This window comes from Ricinus communis, chromosome 6, assembly GCF_019578655.1.
Source record: "Ricinus communis isolate WT05 ecotype wild-type chromosome 6, ASM1957865v1, whole genome shotgun sequence".
In the NCBI taxonomy this organism is placed as follows: Eukaryota; Viridiplantae; Streptophyta; class Magnoliopsida; order Malpighiales; family Euphorbiaceae; genus Ricinus; species Ricinus communis.
This window is the reverse complement of record NC_063261.1, coordinates 24,921,050-24,936,031: the sequence shown is the minus strand read 5'-3', so window position 1 is coordinate 24,936,031 and position 14,982 is coordinate 24,921,050. Positions and strand designations below refer to the sequence as shown.

The 14,982-nt window shown below is 29.4% G+C and overlaps 1 protein-coding gene across 1 annotated transcript; it reads left to right on the top strand.

Annotated features, from left to right (window-relative positions):
* Positions 1–8,028: 8,028 nt before the first annotated feature.
* LOC8258906 (protein NUCLEAR FUSION DEFECTIVE 4) lies at positions 8,029–10,319 on the top strand. The gene has a single exon (XM_048376038.1). The coding sequence runs from the start codon at positions 8,197–8,199 to the stop codon at positions 9,985–9,987; it is 1,791 nt and encodes a 596-aa protein (XP_048231995.1). The 5' UTR covers positions 8,029–8,196; the 3' UTR covers positions 9,988–10,319.
* Positions 10,320–14,982: the final 4,663 nt, after the last annotated feature.

Below are 14,982 nucleotides of genomic sequence, written 5' to 3'. Positions count from 1 at the left end.
AACTCATTGCCCCTTCTGGAAGGCAACCATGTGTTGGCTAACTAATTAATATATTAATTATATTATATACTGCCAATTTGCCATATTTATATATAAGATATTAAGTGTCCATAAAAGAAAAATATATAATATATATATAATTATTTATGTTATTGCGTGTGAGCACACATAAAATTGCCTCATTGAAAGATATTTCTGGGTTTACTCCTGCCAAGTTTAGTATTTAAGAAAATAATTTTTTTTAATACTGTTTTAGTATTATATACTGATTTTATAGTTATAATAATTATATTAATTTATTAGTCAATTGTATAAACAGATATTATGACATTTTTAATGAAACTATATAATTAATAAGTCACATGCAAAATGGGCCAGTAAAAACTAGTATACTATATGCATTCATGCATATTATATATATATATTACTTAATATATGCATTTTCTCCTCTCTTTTTTCTCTTTTTTAGTTAATTAAGTTTTAATATAGGTTGGAATTTAAACCTTATAATTTTAAAGATGACTATGAATTTATTAATTTGAAATTCATTAGTTTCTTTGTTAAGAATAAATTAAGATACTTAAGCAGACAAAAAGTAACCATGTCAAACATCTCTGGTCCGCTCTATTATCTAAATACTATAACATTCGACTTTGTTATATATTAATTAATAAATTTTTGAGAAATCAATTTTGTTCTTTATTGAATAATTAATAATCTTATTTTCAATAATTAATAAAATTTAAATAAATTCCTTATAATTATTAATTATTAGAGGGAATATTTATAAGAAAATGATAATTATTTATATATTATTTTTTTCTCAAAATCATGTTTGTTCGAAATGAACAATTTCGTAAAATTTATTTTTATTCTAAAGTTAATGTGTTTTGGATGAAAGTTCATATAAAATTCTAACTCACTAAATTTATGAAATTTATCATAAGAAAATTAAATCTTAATAAAATATATAAATTTTTTAAATAAATTATATATTAGTAAGGAAATATATTTCATAAATCTAATTTTATCTAATTCTCTTTTCATTTTTCTCTCATATTTTATATTTTTATAATTTTTTTATTGTAAATTATTTCAGATACAGTATTAATTCATCTAAAGTAAAAGATGTAAGGATTCATTTGGAAATAAATGAATTTATTTTCAAATTTCAATCAAAAATAATTTTAATGCTTGTTATTTTATACTTATCATTAGTAGTAAATTCAAGATTTTAGAAATTATCAAATATTTAAAAAAAAAAGCTTAAAAACTTATTAAATATAAAGAATTTTTTTATACATGTGCCACGAAAAGTAAGAAATGGGATAAAATTAAAGTTATATTTTATATTTAAGAAATTATAAAATAATTTTAGAGTATGATTTTTTCATGTAATCACTTGTTGGATTAGAAATTAAGTTTTAAATGTATGTTTTTATAATAAATTTTTTATTTTATATAATAATCTATTGATTATAAATATATATAAATTCATTTATTTGTGTTACGGCAATTTCCAATTGAAATTGTCCTATTGAGCATGCTAAAAATATATTTGATAAAAAATAAAATATCAAGCGTGCCACATGTGCGAAGTACACAAACCATTATAAATAAATCCGTCGTAACTAAATTTATCATAACCAAATATTGGTCCCTAAGCTCCCTTGAGAATTTACTTACATCCTAAATCACTTAACAGTAAATGCATTTGCAAATATAAAGAGACAACAAATTAAAAGATAAAGGCAAAGCTTGAATTTAAAGAATTAAGTTGTGACTAAAAGCTAATGATTTAAGGAAACTGAAATTGCATTGATAATTAACAAAGTTGTAAACATTGCTGGAAAGAAAAACAAAAATGATTTACTTGAATTTAAAATAAAAAGAAATGCTTAAAATGATAAAGTTTGATTGTGTTTTGTTATAGAAGCTTGTAGTATTTGAATCTTGAATGTTTTGTTTGATATGGTGAAACTTGTTGATCGTTCATTATTGTTGATTGTTGATGTTCCTGATTTCCATTTTCTTCTATATTTATAGATATTTCCAAATTTCAATTTTTCTTGAAGATATGCTTCTTTTTTCCTATTTTAGAGTTTTATTGTCTCATTTACTTGGAGAATTAAAGTGTAAAGTAATTACTAATTTAGTGTTCACTCATACTCACGCCTCGCGCCTTTGTCGCCACTTGCTTAATTTCTTTCTTGACTTTACATTTATTGTACACTAACTAATTAATTAATTAATAATTATGGACTTATTAAAGGTCTAAATTTTATTTTATTTTGCATTAGGGTTGGGATTCTAAAATAGTTACAAGTTCAATAATTTAATACTATTTTTGATAGTTTTTATTTCTTATAAATTTAATAAATTAGTACTTCTAATGTTTATTAATTCTTTAATCCATAAAATATATTAATTCTAAGAGACTCGATTGTATGTAAAGAAACTTGATTCAATATTTACTCTTATTGAATTACTTACATACAATGACTTATATAGACTCTTTTTTACAAGACTCCTATTACAATACAAAATAGGAAGAAAATAAAATATTCCTAAAGGATAGAAACATATATGATAAGAGATAAATACAAGAGATGTATACTATTTAGAAGAGAAATAACAAATCAAATCGTCTACACTTTCCCACAAGTTGGTGCATATGAATTTTGTATGCCCGACTTGTCTAATGCTCGGTAAAAAAATTTCTTGATACTGCTTTAGTAAGAATATTGGCGAGCTAATCTTTATATCGGACATGAAAAATTTGAATTATCTTGGACTATTTTATAATTTTTTTCGATTTACTTCCCGGCAAACATATACATATATTCGTTCAAAGTTCAAACTCGGATCCATTCAAAGAATTTTTCCTCTCACTTATTCAAACTCAGCATCAAATCTATTTAAGAAGATGTGAATTCTCAACTTTTTCACAACTGCTTTATACATAGTGACGTTATCAGGATTTTTCGTTCTTACTTTATCCCGATGATCAAGTTCCTGAAATATTTCAATCAACTCGCCATAGTAAGTCAGAAGAGATCTGTCAGACTGCCGACTTAGGAATGCTCGTTGATTAAGAGTAAAAATCTGAATTTTATATGATCCATCATAGAATGCTTTTGCAAGAGCATTTCAGATCTCACTAGCTGTACAGATATAAAGATACCTTTTCATGATTTCTGGTATCATTAATGTGAGTAATTAGCTTTTAACTTTTTTATTTTCAGTTGATTCGGATTGAGAAAAATATCAAATAATATAATCTAATTTCTTACAGCGATTTGTATCTCCATAATTTGAAACCATGTATCATAATTAATTTCGATAAGGGTTATTCCAGCTTTAAAGCTAGAGTTTCCAGAGAAAACATAAATAATTTGTCATGATGGTATAGTGATTGATTCAGTGGGAGTTTCGCATGGAGAAGAAGACATGTTTTTTTTAATAGTGAATTTACGCAACCTGTTCTGATACCATAAAAAAACTTGATTCAATATTTACTCTTATTAAATACTTACATACAAAGACTTATATAAACTCTTCTTTACAAGACTCCTATTACAAAACAAATTAGAAAGAAAATAAAATATTTCTAAAAGATAAGAATATATATATATAGTAAGAGATAAGTACAAGAAATATATATTATTTAGGAGATCAATGACAAATCAAATCTTCTATATGTAGCTATCTCTATAGTTTTAGTTCTGATGATGTACATTATCTCCTCGTATATAAATAGTATATTTAGTCGATTTAGCTAAATTTATAATGCAAAATAAATTGCAATAATATCTTATATACTTTAGTGCTTAACCATACATTCTTCTTCTTCTTTTTCTTCTTAATGTCGTTGCCGCACGCTATCTAGCTTTTTGTGATTCATATTAATAATAATGATAGTATGTAATGTTAATGGAGACAGAACTCCTACTTTGAAGCTAAAATAAGTGCTATACTTCAATAATTTGAGCTTCTTTGGTTAGTTTTAATTTGATTTTCAATATATTTGATTTAAAACCTTTTAGAAATTTTCTCTACTATACACTTTTATCTCTGTATTTTTAATGAATTAGATGTAATAAAATATTTTCTTAGTTTGATTCTCAACTTTTTGTTTTATATTACAAAATTGGTTCCTAATATTTTGTATTATAAAATCTTTCCCCCCTTTGACATCAATTATTTGACTAATTTTATCTATTTTAACAGTCTGACAAATGATATAAGGTTTGAGCCATTCTGTAATATATCTGATTTATAGATAAATATAATATTTTAAACCATTATATTAGTTATTTTTAATTTTGATCATTAAATGAGATAACTAGTAATTTATTAAATTGATCATCTATTTTAAATGGATTAACCTATTACCTGTAAAACAACTTATTATTATAACTTAGTACTATTGTTTTAAGTTTTTATTTATGTTTTTTAATCACTTTTTAGCTTCATAAGGATAAAAAGTTTCTTTTTCCCACATTATCTATTTCTTTTTTCTTTTTATTCATTGATATTGTTCGCGTAATGCCAAGGCTAGAAAATTAAGGATTAAAGAATCATAATATAATATTCTCAAAGTAAAGTGGTAAACTTTGATTTTCATTTTTTTAGTAAATTATCACTTAACAATAATAAAAAGTAGAAAACATTTATAATAATAAATATTTTTTTATAATAAGTTATGCTACAATACGCCAGGTATATACAATCTTTTACAATTAATACACTCTTTACCACTTTATATATTTACTAATTTACTATCGGAGTAAGTGGTCGAACAACCTTATCTAATGCTTTCTAATCTTTATTATAGATACTTTGGAGCCCAAATCAAACCTACAATTTCCGTTCATAGCTAAACTCTTTTGACCAAGCTAAGATGTAAAGATTTTGAAGCTATGAATAAATATTGCATGGTTATTAATTAAAAGCTTTTATTTTCTTTTACCATTGTACATGGATGGAGAGTAATCAAAAAAGAAGAAAATAATAGAAGGATAATTAATTTTAATTGTGTTTGCTATTAAAATTTTTACGGAAGAAAAAGATAAAAAAAATAATAATTCTCTTTCATTTATCTTATAAAAATTTGAAATCAGTTATATTCCAATTTGGAATTCATAAAAAATGATCAAAATTAATTAATTTTCTCTTTTTTTTTTGTAATAATTACTTTTACATAACCAAAACACTCTTCTCTTTTATTTAATATAGCTTCCTCTCTCATAGTATATTCAACCATGCCCTTCCTTGAATTGAACGAAAGAAAAAGTAGCTGATTGGTAATTAATGTGCACTCGTGTGACAGTCGAACCCACCATATAGACTTCTTTTTTTTGTTCTGACCAAATAAAAAAGACGATTGAGATTAAGTCAACTTCCGAATTCAAGCTTTCTAATCTAACTGCCTCTTCAGCGTGGCGGGTTTGTCCGTCTTGGTTAACCTTACGGCCGAGCCAGGACTTGCCCCAAAGACAACCTGTTCGAACCTGAAATATAGCTGGAAAATTCGGACAAGTGTGTTAAGCAAAAACAAGAGATGTCTTAGTACACAGCATACCCTAGGATGCATGAAAGCTAGATATTGTCATTCATATGGAAGACATTTCCTTTTTCGTGCAATGTTTAATCCAAACGTGTAGTATAAAGATCTATAAGAGAAAAGTTTTCTTTATCATATTCCTCAATTTTTGTGAAGGAATAAAACCTTAATCCCAAAAAGTTATATTAATTTTAGCATTTTTCTGTTTTTTTTTTTTTTATAATTTTATACATGAATTTTTTTTATTTTTTACAATTCAATACAATGATTAAAAATTTAATGTAACTTCACTGACGTGGTAACCAAGTTGACTAAACTAATTTATATGAACTCTACTTCAAAACTCTCAGTTTTGTACAATTACAAATTCACGAATTTCCAATTTTGGTACAGTAATACATATATTTTTTAATCTTTTCAATTTGATACACTGGAGTCGTTTAATTTAACAGTAAAAGTTTCTTTATTTCTAGTTAATCCAAAAAAATTTGGATTAATTTTTCTTTATTTCTAATTAAGCCAAAAAAACTAGATTAATTTTTTTTTATCGTCATTACATTTGAATAATATCGACTCAAGGATAATTTGGAATTATTAGTATAATTTGTGAAATTATATAATTAACATATAACTAGTAGAATATAATTAAGTTTCAAATTAGATTCTATAGTTTGACTTTTTTTATTAACTATATTTTCTATATATACTTAGAAGCTCTCATATTCCATTTCTTTTTCTTTTTTTTTTAAAGATCTTCCGTTTCTAATTTCCATTTCATTCATATTTCAGAACTTCCTCATCCATCACCTAACATTATGAATGTCTCATGCTTCTCTTGTTCAAAGAGAAATAAAAGATGATTGTCTACCCCACGAAAAAAAAAAAAACACATATAATTGTCAAGGTAAGGGTTTAAATGATAAAATTTGTCTAAATTGGCGGCTTATAATTCCCTCACACATTTATAAATATCTACCTTTTTATAATTAAATCTAACAATTATTATATGTTAGGGTTTTTTTTTAAATCACGCCTATTTTTTAAGTGGTACGTCCTACTTTATTACTAAATTAGTAATTTATTGATGTTATTGTATGATTATTTTGTTTATTGTATATTTAAAAATTTTATTTTATATATTATATATAATTTAATTTATAATTATATTAACATAAATAATAATTTAATTTTATTTTTATTTTTATAATATTTTAATTTACATATATATTAATATTTTATATAAATTATAAAATATATTTTTGTAAATTTTTTGTATTTATTATATACTAAGATAAATATAATGTATATCTATCAATTTTAATCTTTTAATCTATTTCATTGTATTACATTAGTAAATTCTCAAACATTTATATAATAATAATTATTAATAAATCAAATTGTTAGAATTATTATTATTATTATTACCTTTGATATATATATATAGATTTTTTTATTCATTATATTATAACAATAAGTTGTTTACCATAGCAAAAAAATTTATACTATTTTTATATTCTAAATTTAAATCTTTTTATATTTTTACTATTTTATTACTATATTTTATATATATATATATATATATATATATATATATTATAAATATATATTTTATTATAATGATAATAAGATTTATTATTAATATATAGCACCCATAATAATTATTATAATATTTTTTAATAATATAAGTCTTATATTTAAATAAATCATAAATTTTTATTATATTTATTTATTATGTGTTAGAGTGTTTGTTTTTTCTTAAATCACGCCTATTTTTAAAGTGATTTTATTTTATCACTAAATTAACTCACTAGACATTATACATGAGATTATTTTAAATTTAATTTAGCTTCTAAAGTTAAAAATAGCAATAACAAACTTAACTAATAACCTAGTTTTTTTTTTTTTTGAGAAAAAAAATAACCTAGTTTTCTGTAAGCAATAACTAATAACCTAGTTGGTAATTGATAAATATATAAATGTATTTTGAAATATTCCTACTAAAGGGCTAACCTGACATCACATAATTTTCAAAATAATCATTGTAAACTCTTTAATTTCAGTAAAGCTAACCTATTTAGTTTGTCTAGAAAGAAAGATAATCTATGTTTTTTTTTTCAATAAGATTAAGAAAATGAATTAACCCCATAGTGTTTTTTTTTTAAAAAAAACACCATAATAATTATACTAAAAGAAAATATACATAATATTGATATCCGTATCCAAAATAAAAACAAAAAAGGAAATTATAATTTCAAAATCAGAAATCCCTCAAGTGTTGATCCTATATGCCAATTTCTTTTGTCACTTATGAGGATATATACAACTATCAATTTCTTTTGGATAAGAATTTTCATACCAATACCAATAATATTTCATTTAAAGAAAAACTAATATTATTAATTAATATTATAAAATAATTTCTTTTTATTTTATTTTATTTTGGGATGAAAACTTGATTGTCTTTCTAACTCCAAGTCAACCATTGAGTCTATGTAAGAGTAAAATACTGGAATGCTCTCATTCTACATTTCAAGCTTAATTTTGTATTTATAGACTACATCTCTCCAGCATTTCCTCTAAAAGGCCAAAGAAACCCAAAGAGTGTGTGTCGTTAAAGCAGTGAGAAGAAAATGGTAGTTGCTGGCCCTGGTGGTGGCGGTGGCGGTGGTTTGGCTGACATGAAGAACCTAACCATCCAAGTTATCACCGGCAGGTGGTTCATGGTTTTCGCGTCATTTCTAATCATGTCGGCAGCAGGTGCAACTTACATGTTTAGTCTTTACTCGGGTGACATCAAATCAGCCCTTGGTTACGACCAGACCACCCTCAATCTCCTCAGTTTCTTCAAAGACTTGGGGGCCAACGTCGGAGTCCTCTCCGGCTTAATCAACGAGGTGACTCCACCGTGGGTGGTTCTTTCGATGGGAGCAGTCTTGAACTTTTTTGGGTACTTCATGATATGGCTAGCCGTGACTAGAAAAATCACGGGAGTTCATGTCTGGCATATGTGTTTATACATATGTATAGGTGCCAATTCTCAGTCGTTTGCTAATACTGGGTCTCTTGTCACATGTGTCAAGAATTTCCCAGAAAGCCGTGGTGCTGTTCTTGGTATCTTGAAGGGTTATGTTGGTCTGAGTGGTGCTATTATTACTCAATTGTACCATGCCTTTTATGGTGATGATTCAAAGGCTTTGATTTTGCTCATCGGGTGGCTTCCTGCTGCTATTTCTTTTGCCTTCCTGCGTACCATTCGTATCATGAAGGTAATTCGCCAACCAAATGAGCTTAAAGTCTTCTACAATTTTCTCTACATTTCTCTTGGTTTGGCTGGATTTCTGATGATAATCATCATAGTAGAGAAACAGCTCCAGTTCAACCGAGCCGAGTACGGTGCTAGTGCTGCCATGGTCATTTTCTTGCTCTTTCTTCCTCTTGCTATTGTTTGTATAGAAGAGTATAAGATCTGGAAGAGCAAGAAGGTAGCCTTGAATGACCCTTCACCTTTGAATATCATAACCGAGAAGCCAAGACAACAAGAAATCACTGTCCCATCATCATCTAGTATAGAGGATAACAGCAGCAGCAGCAATGTTTCTTGCTGGAAAACTTGTTTTAGGCCACCAGATAGAGGAGAGGACTATACTATTCTTCAAGCACTTTTCAGTGTTGATATGTTGATCCTCTTCTTAGCTACAATTTGTGGAGTTGGAGGAACACTCACAGCTATTGACAACTTAGGCCAGATAGGGACTTCTTTAGGGTACCCTAAAAGAAGTATTAGCACCTTTGTGTCATTGGTAAGTATATGGAATTATCTCGGTAGAGTTGTAGCAGGTTTTGCGTCTGAACATTTCTTAACCAAGTATAAGTTTCCTCGCCCTTTAATGCTCACCCTAATCCTTCTATTTTCATGTGTCGGTCACCTCCTAATTGCCTTTAATGTCCCTAGTGGACTTTACGTAGCATCAATAGTTATTGGGTTTTGTTTTGGTGCTCAATGGCCATTGCTTTTTGCTATAATCTCAGAGATTTTCGGCCTAAAGTACTATTCTACTTTGTACAATTTTGGGTCAGTAGCCAGCCCAATTGGGTCCTACTTGCTTAATGTAAGGGTTGCAGGGCACTTGTATGATAAGGAGGCGATGAAGCAATTGACAGCTCAAGGACGAGTGAGACTGCCTGGTCAAGACTTAAATTGCATTGGGACTGAATGCTTTAAGCTGTCTTTCATTATTATTACTGCTGTAACATTTTTTGGTACTTTTGTATCATTCATTTTGGTGGCTAGAACTAGAGAGTTTTACAGGAGTGACATTTATAAGAAGTTCCGGGAGGCAGCACAAGCCGCCGAGACTGAAATGGCGGTCGCCGGACAGGGCCAGGGCATCAAACAGACAGAAGCCAAGGCCGCTGGCTAGAGATGTAATAATGAATGATTGATATTACAGGAAAAAAAAAAGAGCAAAGAAACAAAAACAAAATAGAAAAAGTTATAGATAGATACTTATGTGGTAATGTTAATTACAAAGTAGTCCCATTTGAATTCTGATGTATACTTGTAGACCTTGGGATTAATTTTCTAATTTTATGCTTTTATTTATAGTTTCTTTCACTATCAATGATCTATGCCAAGAAAACAAGGTTCTGTTTTTGTTGTATAAAAGAATTCAGGACTTTCTTGTAAAATTGGAAAAACAAAACAGGGTGGCCGTTTGGCTAGTTTGTCATCACTATAAAGAAGTATTTGTCATTTTCTTTGATGGATTACTATTTGTGACAGCAATGTAAAAACAAGATGCTTTGAATATTCATTAGTGACTCTAAAGAGATTGTGGATTTGTCACTTTGTATTTGAATATACCCTCGAAATTGTACAAAGAAAGAAAAGAAAGTCATAGAAAAACCAGTCATGAAATACTAATAATATCCATTTCCATCAGTCTCATTTATACAGGTATCTAGAAGAGCAAAGAGTATTTTCAGTTCTATTAGCAAAACAAGCAGTTGACAGGTCCGTCAGATGGAGTTATTGCATGGATTTGAGCCGTTGTGCTGATTTCTTTTTGAGGCGTAGGAACTGTTTGCTGGGTTCATCCTATGATTTTACAGGGCACAGATGGATTATGTATCATTGTGAATAAGAGAAGCCACTGGCACATTGACTGCACAATTCATATTTTTCTAACCATAATGGAGGACTAATGTACAATTTGAAAAACTTGGATTGCCTATTCTGTGTTTTAACTCTCAGTCATAACATAGCAGAATTTGATCCTGGAGCATAAAAGTGCATATTTCCAGGATTTCCTTCAGGAATCTAAGGGTTACTATGGAGTTTACAACTTACAGACCAATCAAGTTCTTGTTTCTAGAGATGTTTTAATTCTTTCTGGACTTGCCTTTTCTTTCTACCAGACTTCAGCTACTTCTTATAACTCTAACTTTGTTCTTCAATCATTTGATTCGTCCTCCTCTTCTTTCTTGTTGAACATAATCATACTGCTGTTCCCTAATTGATCAATAATCTTCTGCAACTGGCTTACTGAATGATTCATCTTTTCTAACAGCAAATGATTTACATCATTCTCCATCTTCATCTTCATCTTCCTCTTCTTTCTATAATCACAGCATCACAGACATGCATCTTCACCTCGCAGCATTTATACCAGATACCTCTTATATGACTACGTAAAGATTTATAATCGGTTTGTCATTCGTAGACGTTGAATCAGGGTTCTATTAAATGGTTTTTCCTTATTTGATTTTAAGAGGTGGCACTAAATTGATAAACAGAAGAGCTCCTCTGCAGATTTTTGTTTATCAACATCTGGTCTGGAAATTGTTTTGGCTTGGAATAAACACAATATGAAGATTACCAAGAATCATTAATCATGATAAATTGCTTAATAAATGTTATATGATGATAAATGATTATAGCAGATTATGAAAGCTTTCACAGTAGCCCTTCCTTTCCAGTTTTCAAGTTGCGCATACTCTATCTGATGTCCTCAACTCAGGCCCTGACAAGCAACCAAAGAAAAGAAAAAGAGTGAAACTACGACAAATAACTTCTAATATTGTCCAGATATAGTATCATTCCAAACAAATATTAAAAGAATTTAATGAATTATAGTAACCATATAATATAATTAAAATAAAAATTAAGGTTACTTGCTACATTTGCTTTGGTCCCTGAGGGTAGTTTAGCGGTTGTGACGGAGCTCATAGGGGTGCACAAAAATTAACCAGATCTAAACCAATTTGATCCAATTCAATTCAAACAAATTTCATTTGGTTTTGGTTTTAAAAAATAAAAATCGAATTAAACCAAATCGAACCAATAGTACAATAAAAATGTATCATTTTTTCGATAATATATATTATAGTCTAGTAATTTTTTAGTTTTTCTAGACTATAGACTCTCCAATTATTCTCGACTTTTCAATTCTATTTTTCATTCTTTATAAATTGCATTAAATAACTCAGATTCTTTTAACCCTAGTGCTTCTCACTTTGCATCACTTCATTTTTTACAGTGACTGCGTGATAAAATTTTAACTTAGATCTTGTTATGTCTATCATATGTGATTCATCACATTAATAAAGTAAGTATTAATTGAATTTTCTTGTTGTAAATTTACTAATATATTAGAGAAACTTTATTATGTTATTTTGATCTCTACTAACATCTTGCGAATATTTCATTCTAAGCTGTTTATGCTAAGAATTTGAAATATGCAACTTAGAATTTGTATTTTCTTTTATAGCATTGTTAAGGTTGATTATTATTCCACAATGTGATTCTATCTTAATATTCAATCCATGGGGATAGACATTGTGAACACTTCTTTCTTCTTCTTTTTTGAGATATTGTGAACACTTTTATACTCACATAAACCTAAATATAAGGTGTTGTTTCAGGTCCATACTTAAATTTGGAAAACCTATTATACCCATTTCTAAACTCTTCATCATTAAAACTCTAAAGACAATAATAATATTATTATTAAACACAAGACAATCAAAGAGTTGTTAATGATGATCTAGTTTTAAGCTTGGCATAATCCACATTACTAAAAACTCTAAAGGGCAAATTTTAAAGAAAGAAATTGAGTTTCCTGCTCAATAATACAAAAACACAATTTAAAATTGGATCATATACCTGAAGAACAGTTTGTCTAAACTGTCTGTGTGAGTGTGCATAAATCATTGCAGCATTGGGCAATTCCATATATGCAAAGGATTTCTTGATGTTTCATTTGATCCCACAGCGCGAGAGAGGGCTATGACTCAGGCTTGCACTAGACTGGTAAGCGAATTTTGAACTTTTGACGTATGATTAAACCAATAATATACTGAAACAGAAGCGGAAAAGGCGATGTAATATAACATGATATGATACGAAGATAAAAGATTTTTTTAAAAATCAGAATATAAGAAGTCAATATCAAAATTTTAATCAGAATAAAATATAATAACTTTTAAATCAAATACTTATAAATTATGCTACATCTTAAAATAAAATCTAAATAAAGAACAATTATTTGTTAAAGATTAAAATATGAAAACAATAAAAATATTATGACTATTGTCACGACCCCACCCGTGGGCCCGTGACCGGCACTAGGGAATGGGTAGACTTAAGGCCACCGAAACCCGTAGTAAGCCTGACACTCACTGATTTAAACAAATCTCATCTCAAATTAATATTATTAAAACCACAAATTATCTTAAATGCTACATTTTACATAATTACTTCGGTCTGCCAGAAAAACTAGGCGAGACCCGAAGCTCAGAAAATTTACAACTGATACATCTACTATTACTACTGCGGAGAATCTAAGATTTACCAATTTACATACCAAATCAAATACATCACCCGATGATGAAGGAGTCGGGTTACTGAATAAGAGTCGCAAGAGAACTAACAGTCACGAATCTGAAAAACAGTAAAAATGAGACTGTCAGTCTCGAGAGTGAGTTAAAATCATATATCTAAAACAGTTTCCAACATTTCAATATCACATTCATTTAATTTTAAAAATAATTAATAAATCACGCGAACCATACGTGTCATGTTAAAACATATGTGTCATGCCATGCTTAAACAAAATTTATTCCACATGCAACGGGACGGAGTACTTCAGTAGAACTCTAATCCCAACTCTAAAATCTCGATTATTTCAACACTTATGTCTCAACTAACCTCAACTCTAACATCTCAAACCTCTCATTCCAACAGGACTGGCGCCCAGAGAGCAAAGCTCGACCAGGGACCTTACCTCCAGTCTGGTCACTTAAATTTCCAAATAAGCCGGCGCCCAGAGAGCAATGCTCGACCAGGGACCTTTACTCCGGCAACCACACTCTACTAAGCCCAGAGAGCGATGCTCGACCAGGGCAGGTCCTAATCTTTCTTTCTTAAAATTTTTACCTCTTTACCCTTTCCCTATCTCTCTCAGATTATATTAGGACACTCATCCAACTCCTATGTTCTACTGTCGTCCCATCCTGAGTCATCATGCAATATTAAAATTGGTAATAAAGGAAAAACATATTTAAATAGTAATTAAAAGCATCATGCAAATGATAATAATAATAATTAAATGAAAAATTGAAATTGCAAATAAATATTCACAGTAGCAAATCAAATTTTATGCATGACACGTGCGTAAGCGATATATGACTTTAACTCACAGGTTTGGCGACCTCCTAGCTCTGCTCCGGTGCCTCGGTAGGAGCGAGCCGAACGAACTGACAATCTAGTCACGGAAAACAATTTATCAAAACGATGAAACAATCGATCATTAATCCTAGGTCTAGACTCACCGGGTATCTAAGAATCTCGACTCGGGAACTACCGAAAATTCGGCAGAACCTCCCCTACAACACGAACATTACCCCCCGTAAAAACGGGTCCAGGACCTGCCAGAAAAACACTCCAAATATCCAACAATTTAAACAACGGGAGTCGGGTCCCCAAACTTCACTATTTCCGACTCGCCACACAAAGACAAAATACGACTATGGCAGGCCAACTGACAGACAAATATTTATGACTCACAAATATCATCAAATACTCAATATAATCCAATAGACACAATAAACCAAGAATTTCTAAAATTAACGGGCCAAAGAAAATTACCGAGACGCTCGGTCGCTCGGTTGACTAGCCTCCAGCCGCCAGAGTCCGATCGACGATCCGAACACACCATCGGACTCACAACGACGCACTGATGACGATCCCCGCTTCCAATTTTCCGATCTAACACCCGATCATCCGGAGAGATTTGGGAACGATCTCGGCTGTCGATTTGCAAACGAAGCCCGATCGCCACAAAACCGGTGCCATCGCGAAGCTTGAGATGAGGAGAGTCGGGATACATCCTCCGATCATCCATCCTTCGCCGGAG

Excerpts from the sequence above, each read along its gene's own strand:
- LOC8258906 (XM_048376038.1), top strand. The coding sequence starts at position 8,197 with ATGGTAGTTGCTGGCCCTGGTGGTGGCGGTGGCGGTGGTTTGGCTGAC.